Consider the following 20,476-nt stretch of genomic DNA (forward strand, 5'->3'; position numbering starts at 1 on the left):
CTCATATTCGAAAAGATATTTGCACACCAATGTTCAAAGCAGCATTATTCACAGTGGCCAGAACATGGAAGCAACCAAAGTGTCCTACGATAGAAGATTGAATATGGAAGCTGTGGTACATATATACAATGGAATATTACTCAGCCATAAGAGGAGACCAAATACTGCCATTTACGACAACATGGATGGACCTTGAAATAATCACACTAAGCTAAATAAGCCAGACAGAAAAAGTTGAAAATCACATATCACTTATGTGGGATATAAACCTAAAACCAACAAATGAACAGGACAAATAAACAGAGACTCATGGACATGGACAATGGACTAATGGTTACCAGAAGGGAGGGGAGAAGGGGAAAGGGGGAAAATAAAAAAATAAAATGTTAAACAAACAAACAAACAAACAAACAAATAAAAATACTGTTATTTAAATGTCCTAACATATTAAAACTGTATTTGAAAAGTGTTTTATGGTATTTTATTAACTATTTCTCATGAGTTCTGTCAGATTTGCTTTAAATACTCATATTTTACATATGAGGAAACTGATATACAAAAAGAATAGTTAACTATTTAGAGTCACACAACTTAATACCGGTCCTTGAATAACGTCATTTCATTCAATGTCATTTCAATATTTCCTTATAACGTTAATGAGAAAAAAAACAATTGGATCAGGGAGGCATTGTCTGTGTGGAGTTTATACATTCACCCCATGTCTGCATGGTTTTTCTTCAAGGACTCTGGTTTCCTCTCACATCCCAAAGATGTGAACTTGGGCTGAACTAGTGTGTTTACATTGTCTAAGTAAGTATGAGTGTGAGTGTGATGCACCCTGAGATGGAAGAGCCTCCTGTCCATGGTGGATGCCTGACTTGCCAGGCCTTAGATGCCAGGATAGGCTCTGACCACTTGCGACCCTGAACTGGAATAAGAGGGTTAGAAAATTATGATCTTACTTGTTTTTATTAATCTTTCTTAATATATGTATAGCTCACATTTATTTCAACGTTTAGTATTGGAAGTGTTTTGGTTCTTTATTTAGAACTTTGGTTATATTTTTTGTGACCAGAAATACTCCATAAGAACTAAACTCTTACTTATATCTATTAGTGTATGGTAAAATTGTTTTCCTTTAAAGTTGCAGTTTCCAAGAACCTATTGACTAAGTTAAGTGAAGATTTACTGTACTATAAAAGAAATGTCAGTATTAAGAGTTATTATTTGCATAGATCACTATTTTATTTATTTTCAAGTTTTGGTGAATTGTGTCCACATATGTAAAATGATATGATTTAGGAATTATTAGAAGTATTAGTTGACTTCTATATATTATCTTTTATCCATCTCTGAATCAAATTCATACTAAGAAAATTTGAAAAGTTTTAGCATAATTCTGTTCTATTTTGATATGGTGAAAAATCTATTTCAAAATCTGATCTCCAGGTAACCTATTCTTTTTTTAAAACTGTATTTATTTTTAATTGTGGTATAATATATATCTCTTTTAAATGACATTCATTACATTATACTCAAAAACTTGCAAATAAGTACATTTGCAAGTATTTTATTATGGGCTTATCAACTTTGTAAAGTGAGGTATAACTGCTTGAAATTTTAAAAATAAATTTAGCTATCGTTCCTAATATATTTGCTGAAATTAAAGATGTTCTTTTTCCTAAAAAAATAAACAGATGCAAAAAAGACTCAATTTATATATATGTTCATGGCAGCATTAATTATAACAAAAATCTGGAAATAAATTCTAAAAAAACCCACAAATTTTGGCACATTGAAATGATGAAATGTTAAATTATCATTAACAATATCCCTAAACAACATTTTAAAGCAGAAATACTAAATTATTATTCAATTATTATTGAAAAAAAGTTGAGATAAAAGAATATACTCCCAGTCTATAATCAGAAATATTTATGAGTATAGAAAAAATGCCAAATGACATAAGTGTTTATCTATGCATGATGGCATTATAGTTGATTTTTACCTTCGTATATTTCCCAAATTCTCTACCAACAATATGTAATGCTTTTATAATTAGAAAAATAACTATGAAAAACTAAAAATGTGTTATTTCAGAAAAGTAAGTATGACACTTAGCAAAGGAACAAAATGACACTAAACTTTGATATTAAAAGATAAATAATAGGCTATTTTAAAGTAATGTGAAAAACACATTACTAAAGGATTCTAGAATGCTTTCTTTTTGGCCAAGAAAAGCTAAACTAAAATTCTGCCATGCTATAACTGAAGACAAAAGAGTAATTTCAGGTCAATAAAATATTTTGATTTAAAGACTGAACCACCAAAATTCAAGAAATTTTCCTTTTAACAAAAATAACTCCAACAATACTACCCATTTTTAAATGTACAGTACTGTGGCATTAAGTACATTTATGTTGTGCAAGGATCATCACCTTCTATCTCCCGACTTTTTTCACTTGCAAAACTGAAGCTCTTTGCCTATTACACAATAACTCCCCATTCTTTACCCCCAGACCTTGGCAACCACCATTCTATTTCCTGTCCCTCTGAATATGAATACTTGTAGTACCAGGTAACCTCTTATGATGTTTTGTGTTTTTAAAGAATGCTTAAAGAAAAATGCCTTAAATTGTTCACTTCTGATTAGTCTCTGCAGTAAGATTCTTTAAGGGTTCTGCCTTGAGGATCCACATTAGGTTAGCTCTAGGTTCTTTGAGTTTATAGAGTTGTGAAATGGCTAGTACCAGATGTGAGACAAGGGCCTCTAGGCTAAAATGTGATTTATGATCGGCTCTCCTGCCTTGACAGTGCTCGGGATACTTCCGCAAACTATGGCAAGAAAGAGTTATTTGCAATTACTGTTTCATGTCTCAAATTCTTTCACATCTTATATCTTTACACAGTTACAATCACCCATTTTGTTCATTTGTTTTCTTTGAAAGTTCTAAAGACCAAGATCCAGTAAGATTATTTCAGGGTGGCATAATTTATATATTATGGGGGAAATTTTATTTGTGATAAAATACTGCTGGCTATATTTTTATAGCATGTTTTGTCAAGAGTTCTAAACTATTTTATAATACTTGAGAGCAAACACAGTGAACCCCAGCAAGGCCGAAAGCACTGGTTCCTAATTTTTTCAAGTACAAAGATGCCTGTCCAACATTAAAAAATGTCGTAGATCTCCCAAGTGATAATAAACATAATTTTTTACACATTGGCTTAGAAAACACATAATGACAAAAAGCAAGCGTTAATTTAATATTATTTTCAACAAATTTATGTTTTATTAATTGTAACACTATCTAATAAGCACTGTTTATTCTGTTTTCAGACAATGCTTTTTACATACATGGATTTGAGGACCCTTTACAATTTCTTCATGAACCTCCCGAGGTCTTGCTCACAAGTTGGAAATCACTGATGTAAGAATAAAAGAACCTTCTAGCCCCAGCTTTCTTTCTCATTAGCTCTAAGATCTTGAGAAAATTATTCCTTATGCTTCAGTTAACTCATCTTTTCAGTTATGAAAAGTGAAGAAAATGGCTCTATTATTTATTGCAGATTACAATTAGTATAAACATAAGATAATATATAAAGTATTTAAAATCTAAATGTGATATATAGAAAAAACTTTTAAAAGCGTTATATAAATATAAATGAATTTCTTATTATAGGAAACACCTGGAGACATAAGTAGAGAACTTTGAACATTAAAAATTGAAATAGAAAATTAACATAAATGACTAATGTATGTAAATTTAGGAACCTCAAGAGAACAATTAATATTTTAATGTATTTATGAGGATGTTTATAAAAAAACTGTAGTAGCAAAAAATTAGAAACAACATAAATGTTCTTAATATGGAAAGATAATTATGAGAAATGAAATTTTAAAAAGTTTTCAAAACAGTATTTATAATATGACCCTGTTTTATTTATTTATTTAGAATTTATTTCTTAATTATTGTTGACATAAACCCTATTTTATTTTTTAACATTCTGGAGTACAATATTCCAAAATGTTAAATGACTCTATCTAAGAAGTAGAATTATGAGAGATTTTCCTCTCATATTTCTTTCTTAGCTGTGCTTTAAAAAAAAATCCTATTAAGCGTATATTATAGAGAGAAAAAAATAGTGAAAGTCTTCTCCCAAGCCAAAAAAAAAAAGCCTCTAGTACACCAGAAGGAAGAAAAAAGCAAAATTTGGTTATTGCCTAATTGATGGTACCTATCTTTCAAAAATATGTGTAGATATATAAATATGTGTGTCTATATTTACATCTACATCTACATCTATATCTATATTTGAGGAGGTATTCAGAATGACAAGTAAGAAAAGGAAATCAAAGAAGAAAGAATCAGCAAAGTTCATTTAAGAGAGCCTTATCTGTTCTTGATGGTGGACCTGGGAGACCCAGTCCAGCACTGCCAGATGCCATGACCAATTACTTGTCTTGCTTCAATCTGTGCTCATACAGCAGCATTTTAATTTTAATTTAGTTTTTTTAAAAAATAGATTTCCTTATAGAGGAAAATTATGTTGACAAGAGAACATGATATTGGCTTGTTCTAAAGCCATCTTTCTCACTGTAAATTAACAAATTGGAATTCTGGCTGCTATGTTACTCTCTTGGGAGTTTGGTTAATATAAGTGCTTTGCTAAAGGACTGGATTGCTATAAGAATTTTTGAAAAACAAGTTAGGTTTCTGAATTTGGATAGCTGAAGACCAAATGATGGAACCTGGTAATTTCATCCAAGTGATTACAGACTACAAGATCTTATGATAGTCAATCACTGGACTTTCCTAAGAAGCAATCCTATGATTCAATGTGTGACATTTAGCATGAAATAAATATAAGGCAGGTGTGTCTTGGAGATCTTCCCATAAAATATTTCTACAGTATAAACAATGGAGATGGCATTTTAGCTATGATCCAGCATATCTGGATCTGGAGTTGTAGATGAATTGAGGACCAGAGAAAGTAAGTTAGTTATTCAAGATTGCAGTTGATATCAGCTTGAACTTAAAATTATAATTGGTGCCTCCTAGTCTAGCATATGAAACTGTTTTATACAGCCTTTATGAAATAATGTCACAGCTGTATAATAAGCATACCCATGACCGAATCTCCCTTCTCTGTTTCAATAAGCATTTGAGTAACTAGTATGTTCAAAGCACTCTGCTAGGTTAAGATTTTCTTGAAATCTCCTCTGTATGTTTAAATGTTTAATATTAAAAGTAGGGCGGAGGAAAAAAAGGCTATTTACTAAGAATCTAATACTTGCAAGGCATTGTTCTAGACACACTACATCTTACTTCCTTTATTATTTTTTAAAACCCTAAGATATGTACCATATAAGTTCTCTAATGATATCCTAAATGGATACATTTCATTCCATCAGGTCATACCCAAGATTATCATTAAATAAAAGTCATCATTACTAAAAAACATTTACTTATCATATAATTTTATATAGCACTGAAGTGCGAGGATAGCAAGATAATCTTAGAATACTGGATTATAAATGGTCACTCAGAATGGAGACTGGAGACAAAGACAGCTCCCTTTTGTGATGAATCAACAGTTAATACTCCCAATGGAAGAGCTTTTTCTCCTCTCTTGCTACACATTTAAGCATTCCCTTAAAAAAGAAGAGAAAAAGAAAGAAAAAGAAAAGAAAAGCTCACGAAAGAACACATATCGTATGTTCCATTTATATGAAATATCCAAATAGGTATGACTGCCAATTGCGTGTGGGCTTTTTGAGAGGATGATGATGAAATGCTCTAAAATTGATTGTGTCAATGATTAAGAAACTCTGTAAATATACTAAAAACCATCGAATTGTACACTTTCAATAATTTAATTGTATAGTATGTGACTATATCTCAATAAAGCTGTAATTTTTTAAAAGTTCTGAATTTCTGCTGTCTAATTATGCAATCCCTTCAAATCAACCCTGTGAGACACCTTAATAGCAATGGAGGGTTTCGCCATTAATGAGTTGTAACATGAAAAAAGCAATAGATAATATAAAAATGAATTCCAGTGCAGAAGACAGGAACTTATTGAAACCAAGGAGAATGATAAATACTTTGACTGAGAATAACTCATGTGCATGATAAAATAAATTGCTGATCTAATTCTTTGTGAAGTAACATCACCAAGAAAATCCGGGCCCCCTTCAGGATTCTGTTGTCTGTCCTCAACTAGCTCAACCATTCTGTGTACTTCATCTATAAAAAAGCAAACTGTTGCCCACCAAATTCTGTTATTTCTATTTCCTTTTTGGCTCTGCAGTATCTCATCCATTTTTTTATATCATTTGCAGGTACTCTTTCCTCATTCCTAAGATTTTATAAATGTTCTAGGACAGCCTCCTCCTTGTACTCTAACACTTGACAAAAACAGTGCCTATATACCCCAAAGAGCCTCAATTCCGCAAATTGAAAAGGCGTGATTCAGATGAATACCTTGGGTGAGGATGGATAGAAGAAAACTTTTATTGCTCACTTAATCATTAGATTCCTGGAGGCACCTCTTTATTAAGCAATATTAAATCTTTCAATATTCCCAGCATTCTCTCAAGAAATCTCTTGCTTTATCCCCTTCCCGCCTTCGGGGTGAGTCCTGAGGGAGGGCCTTACCTGGCACAAACTGCAGTGGAGCTCCACAGGCTCAGCAGGGCTCCGCTGGGGCTCCCAGCCCCTCACCTCACTTGTTGAGGGCAGGGAATGCTGCCGTGGTTTTCCCTTCCTGGGCTTGCCCATCCTGCTAATTTTAGGCTGCTTCCTCATGCGGCTGCCATGGGTATCAGAGCATGTGGTTCCCCTCGGAGGAGCTATTTTCTCCTCTGCACCTCACTTGTTTCCAACTTCTCTCTCTTCTTTCTCAACTCCTCCCTACCTCTGTGGTGTTGAGTTATTTCATAGTAATAAATAAAATACCTTTCAGAATTATGCTTATTCTAATCTGAATTTATTCCTTAATCCAAGGGACCAAGGAAAACTTTTTATATTAGATTTTAGTTGTACATTTCAGTAGCGATATTTCCAAATTATGACTATCTAACAAATATTTACTAGGTTTTTACTGTGAATAAGATGTTGCCTTAGGTCACAGAGATACAATGATGAGTAAAGCAGATGTGTATTTCACTGACATAATCTTGAGAACACAGTTATCGAACTTCCACTGTGTTTTGTGCTCTGTGTTAGACCTGGGACTATAAAAATCAATAAGTAGAACCCCTGTCATCAAAGAGCTTACAAGGTATTTCAATATACATAGATATTCAAAGAGGCAGGGCTTATAACTTCCTGTTGAGATTTGATTTTGATAGTGAATGGATTTGCTTGTTCAGTTAATCAATAAAAATGGACCTGAGATTATTCTATGAACATAGCACTCTGCTAGACCTTGGATGGAATTAAAAAAAAGTATAACACAGGTTCCCCCCGCCCAACCCCTTTAGCAAGATTATAATCTAAACAAGGAACAATTGTTCAATTGACGAATATTTAGTGAATCTTTTTTATATACATGTTCACGGTCTTCTCCACTGAGAGCTTCTTAATTATATTTTTTCCCTAGAGACATTGTTTTGACAGATTTTGTAAAATAAACATTTTATAACAATTTATTTCTCATATTTTATTATTCAAAGATAAAAATTTTGACCACTAAATCGTCTAATATGAAACGATTTGTATTTGTTTATTCTTGAGGATACAAGGGTAAAAAGAGCTGAGTTCCTGACCATGAGCTAGCAGTCTAGTGAAGGAGAAGTCAGGCAATTGATTATGTTGTAATGTGGCAATTTCTCCAACAGATCGGGCCAGGGGGCATTGTGTGTGTGGCGGGGTGTCTCCCGACTGTCACAGACAGGGAAGGTCTTCATAAAGAAAGAACTGTCTGAGCTAGGTCTTGAAAAATGGTAATCTTGCTAAATTGAAGGAATAACAGAAAAAGAAAACATAGAAAGGCATGAGAAAGTATATTTCATAGCTTATAAAAAAAAGATAAGGTGTGATGCGGCAGGGATGATGTTGCTGAGGAGGCTAAGGACTTCATCATGTAGGATGTTGAATTCCTAGATGAAAAAGATTTTAAGGATATGTGATCAAATCCACATTTTAGAGAGGTCACTCCAGTGGCAGTGTGGTTGAACCAAAGAGCCAAGACTACAGGTAGTCCACAGGTTGTGGCAGAAGTCTAGGCTGGAACTGATGATAGTTACAAATGAGGTAGTAGAGGGAGTGATGAAAGTTTAAGTAATTAGGCCAGAAAGGAAAGAAATTACATCTTCACAAGTTATTAGCATAATGAAACAAATTGCTTATGAATTTAAAAGATATAAAAATGCAAGTGCAATAGATAAGATGGATATGTTAAGCAGCAACTCAAGGTTCTCCTTTATATCTCCTTGAGCATTTTACTATTCTATGGAGCCAGAGGGATTGAAGAACCTTGAGAAGCTATTGGCAGTCAAAGCACAGATAACGACTATCTGTATAACAAGACATATCTGAATACTCAACTTACTAAGATTTTTGAGGTGGTGGAGGTGTTAATTAATCTTATCATGGTAATCATTTCACAATAAATACGTGTATCAAATCATCTCATCACATACCTTAAACTTAAACAATGTTATAAATCAATTATATCTCAATAATATGGGGCGGGGGGAGGAAGGACCATTGCAATAAAGAAAGTAAGGCACATATCAGATATATTGTGGGGTTGGTTCCAGACCACCATAATAAAGCAAATATCTCAATAAAGCAATTTGTACTCTTTTTTTTTAGTTAAAATTTTTGTTTTGAGATAACTGTTGGTTTACATGTGGTTGTGAGAAATAATACAGAGATACCTAGTTTCTCCCAATGTAACATTGTACAAAACACTACTGTAACATCACATCCAGGATATTGACATTGATACAGTCAAGATAAAGAACATTTAGTGACCACAGGCTCCATCCCTCTTTCTGCCCTTTTATAGCCAGCCACACCTATATCCCTCCTCCTTGGCAATTACGATTCTGTCCTCTAGGTCTATAATTCTGCCATTTCAAGAAAATTACAGAAATGAGATTAGACAATATGAAAACTTTTGAGATTGGCTTTTTTCACTCAGCATAAACCCCTGGAAATTCATCTAGTCAATCTAGATTTTTTAAAAAAGTCACATGAAATTAACCTATCTTTCTGGTCATGCCATACCAAACCTGAACTGTGTGCAAGCAATAGAGGTACACTGTTTTGGGGGGATTTTTATACTATAGAATCTCAAACAGATTTTAGAACTGTTAAACTGAGACTATCTCAGAGAGCCTGTGTATCAGCAAGAAAGGTTGAATATTGAATGGCTAATATAATATTTAGACTCTACATTTTCACTCTGATAAAACTCAGCAAAAGAGGAATAGTAGTTGTACGGTTTATCATCACTAGATACATTTCAGTTTGATTCGTTGTCTTAAATGTAAAATTTAAAGAAAAATAATTGATAATCCCATGATGGCTTTTTTTTTTCTTTGAAGAGCTATAGACTCATAAGCTTATTTAAAAATTTTTTCTTAGCTTATTGTTGTTAGGTTTTATATAGCATAAACTTTAAAATGAAGGTAAGATAATTGCAGTTATCTCATTCAATTCTTACATCTCTGTGAAACTGATATTTTTTTTCCTGCTCTACAGATGAGGCTTATCAAGGTTAAGTAAATTGCTTAGGTCACCTAGTAAACAAATCAGAATAAGGGCTTAGAACCCGGGCTGGAATTAGGCTCTGACCAGTGTGAACTCCAAAATTACAATGGTGCAACAAAGGAATAGTCTTGTTATTGATTCTTAAAAAACTGTTTTGATTATACCAATAATACTAACTCATTGTAGAAAAACAGATAAGTAAAAGAACCAACAATTATTGTTTTTGTGCATACTATCAGAATAATTTTTTTAAAGAATTTTTAAAATCACCTGTTTTTAGCAAGTAAAATTTCATTAAATATGTACTTTCAGCATATCTCTAAGGACTACAATTCATGTTACTAGCAAAAATATTCATGTTATACAGTGTTAACAGAGCGTTTCTTTCCTAAATGTTAGGTCATGATAATATAACGAGGGCTTCAAAAGGAAAATTTCCCATATGATGAATTCTAAATTCCATATTTTTCAACCGGCTCTTTTGCTTTAGAAATATAGGCACTCGTGGCATCTGCCTTTGATAATCTTTTTGGAGGTTCCATGCTTCTCACTTAGCTTTGTCTTTTAAATCTAACATTCCTGGAAGCTCAATATGAATGTCTCCAATTGCAGATTCTTTGTAGAGCTCATAGAGTTCTTTCAGTTTTTTGTCATTGGCCTTGTTTTTCAGTTTTTCGTCATTGGCCTTGTTTTCGGCTTCCTGTTTTCCTTTTCTGCAGCCCAATCAAAACTAGCCTGCAAGCGACAGGGTGGTGGCACCCCACCACTGCCGCACTCCTGCTGTTCAGTTCCAAGTTGCAAGTTTTTGCGATGGAAGGTTTTATTTTGGTTTTATTTAAAAAAAAAAAAAAAAAAAAGCAACACCTGTGGAGCGCAATAAAGTGAAGCATAATAAAATGAAGTATGCTGGTAATTATATTCTCTGATAATGCAGTACTTTAAAAAAAAAAGAGATGATTTCCATACTAAGAACAATTCTAACATTCACTTTACCACAGGATTTCAATTTGATTGTCACCACTATCAAAGCCTGTGAATGGGGACAGTTTGGAAGCTATTCTCTGGAAGTTAACTTGCTAGGTAATTCTTCCTTTTAAAGACTGCACAAATGAAGTTCGTTGTTTGTTGGAAACGAACAGCTCAAAACACTTCAATTCAGCTCTTAATATCCTTGTATTAACAAATAGTATTTCTCCTTTTTTAAAAAAGTAAAACAGCAACTTAGACTGCATGGCATTTTTCTTGGGTAAACATTTTTGTCATTTTAATAAACTGTACTAAGGTCATGTGGAAGTGACAGCTATAATTTTTCTCCTAGGAACGTTCTTTCCAGTCACTTCTTCTCAACTGTTCCTTCAGGCTACTGAATCTTACACTGAGACTATAAAAATACATTTTCAAACTCCAATGACAATCTATTGACAAAAATGCTTGTATTTTATTTATTTCTGGATGTCAGCTATTTTGTGATCCTCTGTGCTGCTTTTATAAGATTTTTAATGCTTAATTAGGAATCTGAAATGTGTTGTCAATTCCCCTTATAAAAAGTGATCATCAAATAAGATGCTCAGCAAGGCTATTTCCTTTATACATTACTTTGAAAGTTATTAATAAAGGTTTCGATAGATGAAGATAATCATGCTGTGCCTAATTTCTATTCAAGGAAGTACTACTGTTAATTTGACAAAGACCTGTAGACCTGTATGATTAATTTTACTCCTGATCCTACTATTTTAGGGCAGTGAGACATGCCACTCAAGTATATACATATATGTATATTTTGTATATATGTATGTGTCTGCATATATTTGTGTTTGTGTGTATATATGTGTGTGTGCATATATATGTGTAATATATGTATATATATAATCTTGCCCTTTGACTTGATAAAAGTTATATTGCTGATTTAGGTTTGTATGGGACCTGGCACAAGGAAGAAAACAAAGTGAACTTTCCAGATTTTATATTTCTGACAGCTAAATTTATAACTTTCCAACCTCAGATATCTTTATAAGACCCTTTGAAATCAGTATCAACAAAATAGTTCAATTTGCTATCTAAAAGTTTGACTATTAAGCGCCAGTAGTTGAGATTCCTCCTCTTTATTGCTATTGTTTTCTTTGAAAGAAAAAGACATAGACTTAAAAAAGATTCATATAAGTATAGATCCCATACTTCATACTGTGTTACTTTAGTGATGCTTATTATTAGAACTCGCACAATCCTCGTCTTATGGTTGCTGTGGGATAAAATTAATTTTAAAGCGTAGTTTATCATACAGTTGAGTCTTTGTTTTTAAAAACAATTTTCATTCTCTATTGTTACAAAAAAGAAACGGCATTTTGAGCACTTTCTCTGTTCAGAAAGTATAGTAACTAGAGTAATCACATAGTAATTTCAAAGGCATGACCATATCCCCACATACTGGTCAAGGGCCACATTACATGTGATTTTTCAAGCTTATGCCTGTTTGAATGCCAGTTGAATTCCTGTAATTAGGGGAAGAAAAACAAACACAAAGAAGTTATAGAGAGTTATAAAAAGAGAGCATTTAAAAAAATGTTTGATATTCACATGAACATTACTACTATTTCACACTGGGATACTATGTAGGAATAGAAACCAGGATATAAATTTGGACCAGGAAAGGAGGTTAGTATAATTGTGAGAATGAATGTTGAGAAGGATTCTATAATAAACATCCAGAATTATTATTCTTTATGCCATAGATTAGGTGGTGTAAAATTGTTTTGCTTGCATCTATTAAAAAGAAGGGCCAAATTCTCTTCCATGCATTCTCATTTATGTGGCAGAATAGAGTTCCTTCTCCCATTTCACTCACTTCATCTTTACTTCCATCACAACCACCTTAATCCTCACCACTATTATCTCTCATTTGGATTATTGCAAAAGCCTGCTAAATAATCTAACTTCCTTCATTTTGATCCTCCTCTAATTCAGCAATCTATTTAGTTCAGCAGCAAATGTAATCCTTTTCTTGCCCCTTCTCCTGGCTTAAAACCTTTGAGCAGTACTTAGAATAAAACTCTTTAAAGTATCCTACTTGATCTGGACTCTGATGGCCTATAACCAAACATATCCAGTGCCCCTGCGCTTTATCTATTCTAAGGCTTTATCTATTCTAATTTTCTTTCGGTTCCTGGAAAATGCCAAGTTCTTTCCTCCCTCAAGGGCTTTGCTTTGCTCCCTCCCCCTAGAATGTTTTCTCAATCCTCTCTTCACAGGGTTTTATCTTTCTCTCTGTTTTCAGTTTTAATAGCAATTCCTCCATTGAGGGCTTCACTATCCATGCTATTTCAAGGACTTTCTCTACTATTTTCCATCTCTACCCCTTGTTTGTATCCTTAGTATTTATTAAAATTTGAAATACTTTTATTTGGCTGCCTACTCGTTTTTTTTCTATCTCTACTACTAAAATTGCGAAGGCAGCACAGAGTAGCTACCCAGTAAATACTTGTTGAAGAATCTTGTGAAAGATCTGCATTGTATACATTTCAAGCTGAAGCTGCAATGGTAGGTCAAAGGCCAAGGAGAAGAAATGACTGTGAATGAAAAAAGCAGAACTCTCCAGTTGGAGGGACTTAATGAAGGATCTAAGGAAGTGTGGCCATGCTGATTGCTTGATTAAATTAAGGCTCTAACTTTGGAAAGCAGAAGTGGGTAAAATCACTAGAGGAAGCTGTTCTAGTTGTCCGGTCAAGGTGAAATCTGTGATTTGGTGGCAATTTTGAACAGTACCATTCTGTCCTTTCAAAGTTAACAATAAAAAGATTAACCTTGCCACAGATTCCATTTCCCCATTGTTGGAACTTAGGTTATTTTAAATTTTTGCTACTAGAGATAACTTTACAATAAAATCTTTGTTCATACTTTAATTTTTCTACCTTTTTGTTTTTATCTCTTTTATGAGAATTGGGAGAGTGGCACATAGTAGGTACTAATAAAGTTTTGTTAAATGCATCTTGTATTTCCTTAGGACAGGATCCAAGAAGTGATATAATACAAGTGAGTAGTTTAATGCAATGTCTTACAATAAATACTGCTATTATTATTAACTATTGTTAAGTGAAATTTACTGCCTCTTGAAACGTTGTCAAATTTATTTATAAAAAGGTTGTGATAATTTAAAATGCTGCTAGCACCATTAATTAATTCAATAAATAATTTTTGAGCACATGCTGTCAGCCAGAAACTGTTCAAGATATTGGGGAATACAGCATTGAGCAAAACGGACAAAATCCCTGCCTTTATGGAGTTTTCATTCTAGTAGAAGCAACAAATACTTATATATTTATCTTTATAATATATATTTGTAGATTATATATAATTGATTATCTATTTTTTATTTATCTATGTGACATATGTAATATAATATGTATTATACATTTATGAATTATATAATAAAATGTATATGATGGTGGATATAAAATATAATGGACATGCAAGAAAATATAACAGTATAGGATTATAGAGAGTGAAGGGGTGGTTTTATAGATAGGGTGGTCAGGTAATACTGGAGAGATGACATGAGTAGAGACTTGAATGAAGGAAGTGAGATGAGGTCCATGATCAGCAATATGGATAGATGGAAGGGAGTAAGGGTAAGAGTGGGACAGAATGAATAACTATTTTAGTGGTGTCTCAACAGTCTTAACATTATTATTTTAATGAAAATAATACAATAGGTAAAACAATTTCTTTGTTCTAAATTAAAATTACTTCTTTATTGGTGATATAGAATCCTTTCCCAAAAGTTCTTTTATTATTTGTAGCTCACAAGAGATGTTAGTAATAACAGCAGCTATCATTTATAAAACACTTGCAAGATACAAGGCACTGTACATGTTAGCTTATTAAATCCTCACAACCTAGTGAAATATGAATTATTAACAACCCCCATTTAGAGAAATTGTAACTGAGAAATAATTTTCTGTAAAACAGACCATTAGTAAATGTCTGTAGGTGTGTTTGGGAGGATAGGACAGAAGTTTGAGGTGGCCTGTAGGCTCAGGCTCTGAATTCAGACAAATGAGCACCAGAGGCCATACTTCTCATCAATCTCATGCTGCTTTTATGCAAGAAATTTATATTATCTTAATAACCTTCTGATCCTATAGTTGTCTCACCTTAAAGATAATCATAGACTACTTTTTAAGATCTTGCACAGTTTCATAGATTAAAAGGTACATCTAGAAATGTCCATTCCACTTTCTACAAGCAAGACCTATCATCTTTAAAAATATTCCAGAGAGAAATATATCCATGTGGCAGAGATAGCTGTCCAGCAGTTCAGACTCTGTCTTCTATGGTATAAAGTAGTACCTGTGAACTCAAAGATTATGTCTATGTATGTAGAGGTGGAAGGGATTGGAGTGAATGCCAAAGATTGTCAGCAACCACCAGAGAAGCTAGGAGGGAAGTATGGAAAGCTCTGAGAACTCAAATGAGAATCACTCCTGCCGCTACCTTGATTTCGAATTTTTGGCCTCCATAACTGCAAGACAATAGATTTCTGTTGTTTTAAGCTATCCATTTTGTGCTATTTTGTTACAGCAGCCCTAGGAAACTGATACACATACATATTCGCGATCAGACATTTACTAATCTGGACTATACCTTACGAGATTCAGAAATATGACCTACTGAGGAATTCTCCATGCTCAAGTCGCAGGTTCTGGCAAAGTCTAACAAATTATCAAGAGTGCCTTGTTTCAAGTTTTCCTCTTTTTTTAGACATTGTGTTAAGAAGATTGACCTAGGAAATCCGGACTTCGTTCTTATAAAGCAGAGACTCTAGTCTAGCCATATGCATTAATTTTTCTCTGCATGAAGGAGATTCTGCGATATAAGTTTATCTTCTAAAAAGACTGCAGAAAGTGGTGGCAGCCATAGCTGTATCAGGACCTTAACTGGAGGTGCTTACCTTTAATGCCAGTAGCTTCAGACACTACTATGAATATACTTGGCCCCCTCAGATTAGCTTCAGTTCAGACTAGGGGATAAAATAAAAGGTTACCACTTTTATAATCATATGTGTGATGTTCCATCTGCTACTTCACATTCTCTTTGGAAAAAGGTAGTATAGACTGGAACCTAGAAGCAGAAAGACAATCAGAACAACCAAAAGTGATTTTCTTAGCTACAAGACTCTTATACACGCTATAGCGTTGTTAAAAGAAAAATGCCCACACCTCCGTGGGTCTTCGCAAACTCCAACTTCGGTGGTTGGCATTTACTTCTCAAAGCAACGTAAATCGGCACACCACGCAGGCGCCCGGGTCGGTGTGCCCTGGGAGGATTCCGGCGCAGTCGCGCGGGCGGGGAAGTGGGCGGGCTCGCGCGTGCTCCCCAGTTCACTTCCGGCCGGCCCCTCCCCCTCCCTCGCCTAGCCACCTCCCCCTCTCCCTTCTCCTCCCCAGTCTCTCCCCCAACTCTCCCCACCCTTCGTGCTCTCCGCCCCGCTCGCCTCCTGTCCTTCCCCTCCCGCTCCATCCGGGTCGCTGACGGCTGTCTCCGGACTGGACAGCGGTGGCGGCTGCTTTCCTCTGAGGAACCCGGTAAAGTTTAATAGGAGCCGGGGAGTGGAGCAGCGAGCAGAGTCACCGACGCCGGAGGAGCCCTGGTGTTCGCCGCCACTGGTTAAAAGAGGAGGTTCCAGGCTGGAGACCTGCCTCGGCTGCCGCGCTGCCTAGCTTTCTGGAGAGCCTCCGCCCTCCGTCGCCCTGAGCTTCCCCTGCTTTGAGGGGCCGAGTGAGTCGTTGCCCCGGTGGGTTCGGGGGCATGTGACGGCACTAGGGAGGGGGCAGGCCGGGCTGGGCGGATACAGGCCAGCCTGGCGCAGGGTGCTTTCTCAGCGCTTCCTCGCGGTGGGGGGCGGGGGACGAGGGCAGCGTCGGGGCTCCCTGGCCGGGGGGCTAGAATGTCGCACCTCCCTGGGGAAGGGCCCCCTCGGACTGAGGGCAGCGGAGGTGTCGAGCCTCGTCCGCTGGTTTCTGCGGCTTCTGCGAGCGGGCGGGCGGGCGGCCGGCGAGGTTGGGTGTGTGCAGACGATTTTTCTCCCCCGGTCCCCGGCGCTGGTCTGAGTGCATGTTCAGGGAATGATGGGATTAACAACTGCCTCTCATCCCCCTACCTGTTGCTGGCCTGAGGACGCCTTTCCTGTACCCCTTCTGACTTTTAAAAGAAAAGGATAGTTAAACCTTCTGTGCTGAAATCAAGGGGTATTTTTCTGGCTTCTCTTCAAACAAACAAACAAAAACGGGGAGACAGTGAAGAACTCTCGGGAACTGTCGAGTTCTGATGTCCCAAAAGAATGAAATCAAACTTCTGTGAATGGATAGAGTCATGGAATGGGACAGCTTTGCTAGCCCGAATGTAGTAAAGTTGGGTTTTGAAACTTCTCAAGTTTTGTGTAAGGGATGTGGGTCACTTACAACAAGAATAAGATTGACTTCTTATAATTGTTATTTAGTAACGCAATGTGTTTAAAGATCTGTGTAGGTTTAGATGAGGTGGACTCTTATCTATGTTTTTACGAACGAAGAAATACCCAGTGTACTGGAAAGTTCTATACATTTCGCCACTAAACTATCAATGTCCCAGCCCCCATTTCTATTCTTGAAAAATCAGCAATGCCGGGGGTATTTTGCAGTTGTTTTCCATCTTCAAATAATTGTTTCGGAGGCATAGATAGATATAGATTGCCCAGGAAGGGATATTTTTCAGTTGCTGTTACTACTCATAATTGAAAATACTGAATTTTGGAGAGAATCTTGATATTTAAACTGCATTTTTTTCTATTATAGTTATGTACATTGATTTAGTTTTAAAGTTAAATTTGTAGTGAGTTCGGAGTGTATTTTAATTTGTATTTTAAGTATCATCTTTGGAGGCGATTGTTAAGATCAAGGCTTGACGAGAGAACCATAATTTTCTCTAGGGCCTATTGACAAGAATAATTGGAAGAGTCATTTAAATTGTGGGAGATTTAAAGTTTCTATTGTTGGTTTTGTTTCTATTACAGATAAGAACTTCAGTTTTCTGTTGATGTGGAGGTAGGTTTTAGAAGGTTTAATTCTGTGCCTTGAGGGAGATTTCAGAATTTTACATTTCTGTAGTTGGCTAAGCTTTTCACTGTGTAAATACTTGATTTTTGGGACAGTGAATAAATGTCTTATTCTTCTATTGATATTATTTAAAACAAATTAATCTCATCAATGTACTTAATATTTCCACTAGATTGTCACAAGACAAAAAGTAAAAACTAAATACCTTTTTTGCAAAGAAACATGGAGAGTGATGTATTTTTTCTAGACGTTTCTATATATGATATATTTTTTAAAATACAACTGATTGGTTTTTGAAACTGAATGATACTTATGTAGCATAAAATAGATTTAATGTTTACTGTATACTGATTATTGTAGCCTAGCACTTGAAAAAGCAGTGATACATCATGTTTTCTTTGAAGTTCTATTAACTTTTTTTTCCTCTCCTCAGACCTAGAGATACCTCCAACTTTCCAGTGTTTCAGAAGGGAGTTTTTTATTGAAACTGGAAGACCAAAAGAATTACAAACATGTTGTGCTGGGGAAATGCATCTTTTGGACAGCTAGGTTTGGGTGGAATTGATGAAGAAATTGTACTAGAGCCCAGAAAAAGTGACTTTTTTATAAATAAAAAGGTCCGAGATGTTGGATGTGGACTCAGACACACTGTATTTGTTCTGGATGACGGAACAGTGTACACATGTGGATGTAATGATCTAGGACAACTAGGTCATGAAAAATCCAGAAAGAAACCAGGTAAGTTGAAAATTCTTTTGTTTGGTATTTCTAATAATTATATCATTTAAGTTTGAAATATCAAATAATTTCTCTAATCCTAAACCCATATTTTTATCAAGCTTTAAAAGCAAATCAGGAGTTAAATATATCCTTGACATTTGCATGCTTCTAAGTACTTTAATTATTTTGTGGTTTCCTTGTTTAACTACTATTATAAACTCTTATTGTATAAAGCTTTGGTTTCAGAACATAATTATGGTGGTGTAAAACAATAGAGAAAACCAGTCTGCAGAATATAGATAGTTGATACAGAGCATATAAGTATAGAGTATACACTATGTAGGTCTTCTTTAATAGAAGTTCTGTTCAGCCACATTGGGCCGATTTTAAATGCATAATTTAATGTGTTGTGTTCTATATATTGGAAAGAAAAAAAATTAAGATGAAAGCTTTTTACTTTTCTAAAATGTATCCTAATTCTTCTATTTTTCTCCCTGTTGTATTATTTTAAATATATAATTTTATTTGGCTTAGTTTGAAATATCATTTATTCCCCTAATCATCAAGTTTCAAGTAGCAGCACTAGCTATTAAAAGTTTTGTGACTATGAGATGTCCTGATTTTGTAGTAGCCATATAAGCTAAGTTTAAAATAATTTGTAGGGTAATGAAAATTTTGAGGAATTTGGTCGGTCACATTTTTATGTTCTGTTTTCCTGGTTATACATATTTTAATCTCAAATATTACCACACTTAAAAATATCATTGTTATGTGAATTTTTCTTTAATTATGATAACTAAAAATTAACCCTTAAGGTGATAAATTCAGATAAGACTGCAACTGTACTGATTTAGGTTCTTCTTTTAACTTTAACATGTGGCACTTAAGTATTTTCTGTGGCAGTTATTTTTCTTCACAACTTCATTATTTAAGAGATTTCTAGTGTTAGTCTACTTTTGAGAAATAAATGTAGATATAAAATATTAAGATATTAAGGCATTTTATTCATCTCTCATACCATCTCACCACCATACCAAAATTCACTCTTCTATCTTGTAAGTACGATATAATTTTCATCCTTTCTTGCTGTTTGGGTCTTAATCTCTTTTATTCTGCCTTAATTTGTAATTTAATTCTTTTGGATGAATGGTAGTGATGCTTAATAAAGTAGATTTAATTATTGCATAACCCAGGGTAAATGGCAGATTTCTTGTACTCCACTATGAATATTTTGTGAAATCTTATCAGATTTTCATAATCTTGGGCATTGCAGTTATGTTGATAGATATGAATGGTAATTTATTGTTATGTACTTATCACTACTAGAGGCAGATGAATCCTTTACCTTTTTTCTTAGCTTGGAATGCTGCCTCAGGTTGAGATTTTAATAGTTCTGGGGCAGTTAATATCCTTATATTTTACATGCCCTACAGAAATAAATGAACATATTTTTGTATTGCTTTAACTTCTGGGAAGCTAAAGTACAAAACCAGCACATAGAAATTGCCAATATAGAGATACTGATATTTACTAAGGTTTAAAAATTTTAAATGTCATTAAACAAATACCTGTTCTGTTTAGACACTGTTCAGGGTAGACACTGCACTAAAAGTATGATTATAGTGCCTGAACAGCTTTTAACTCTATAGGTGAGATTCTGAGAAACTTAACTAGCCAGAGGTTTCTTTGTGGTCATGTTGACATTGTGATGATTGCATTGTGACATGTATATCACTCTGTTGGTTCATCCTGGAAGTATTATTTGGTAATATAAAATTGGGAGGGTGGATTTACCTTATTTATGTTACCTCAAGGTCAAGGTATATCATAGTCTATGGAGTAGAAAAATAAAAGGCATGAACTTTGTTTTTGAAAAATTGAGAGCCTGGATTGGGAGTTAAGGCATAGATACATGAAATACTGGGGAGATTTGAGACTTGA

General features: G+C 34.7%; 1 protein-coding gene across 10 annotated transcripts in view; it reads left to right on the forward strand.

The window, feature by feature from the left end:
• The first annotated feature begins 16,159 nt into the window (after nt 1-16,159).
• Nucleotides 16,160-20,476, forward strand: part of HERC4 (HECT and RLD domain containing E3 ubiquitin protein ligase 4) — a 122,166-nt gene continuing 117,849 nt past the window's right edge. For 5 of the 10 annotated variants that reach the window (XM_025049383.1, XM_025049387.1, XM_025049389.1 and 2 more), the window contains exons 1-3: nt 16,160-16,499; nt 17,773-17,803; nt 18,249-18,553. In XM_025049383.1, the coding sequence (XP_024905151.1) occupies nt 18,328-18,553 (226 nt within the window). In that variant the 5' untranslated portion in view covers nt 16,160-16,499; nt 17,773-17,803; nt 18,249-18,327. Of the gene's footprint in view, nt 16,516-17,772; nt 17,804-18,248; nt 18,554-20,476 lie in introns of those variants that run through there. The other 5 variants (XM_025049384.1, XM_006915584.3, XM_025049385.1 and 2 more) reach the window with 5 other exon arrangements.

This window comes from Pteropus alecto, unplaced genomic scaffold (assembly GCF_000325575.1).
Source record: "Pteropus alecto unplaced genomic scaffold, ASM32557v1 scaffold155, whole genome shotgun sequence".
Taxonomy (NCBI): Eukaryota; Metazoa; Chordata; class Mammalia; order Chiroptera; family Pteropodidae; genus Pteropus; species Pteropus alecto.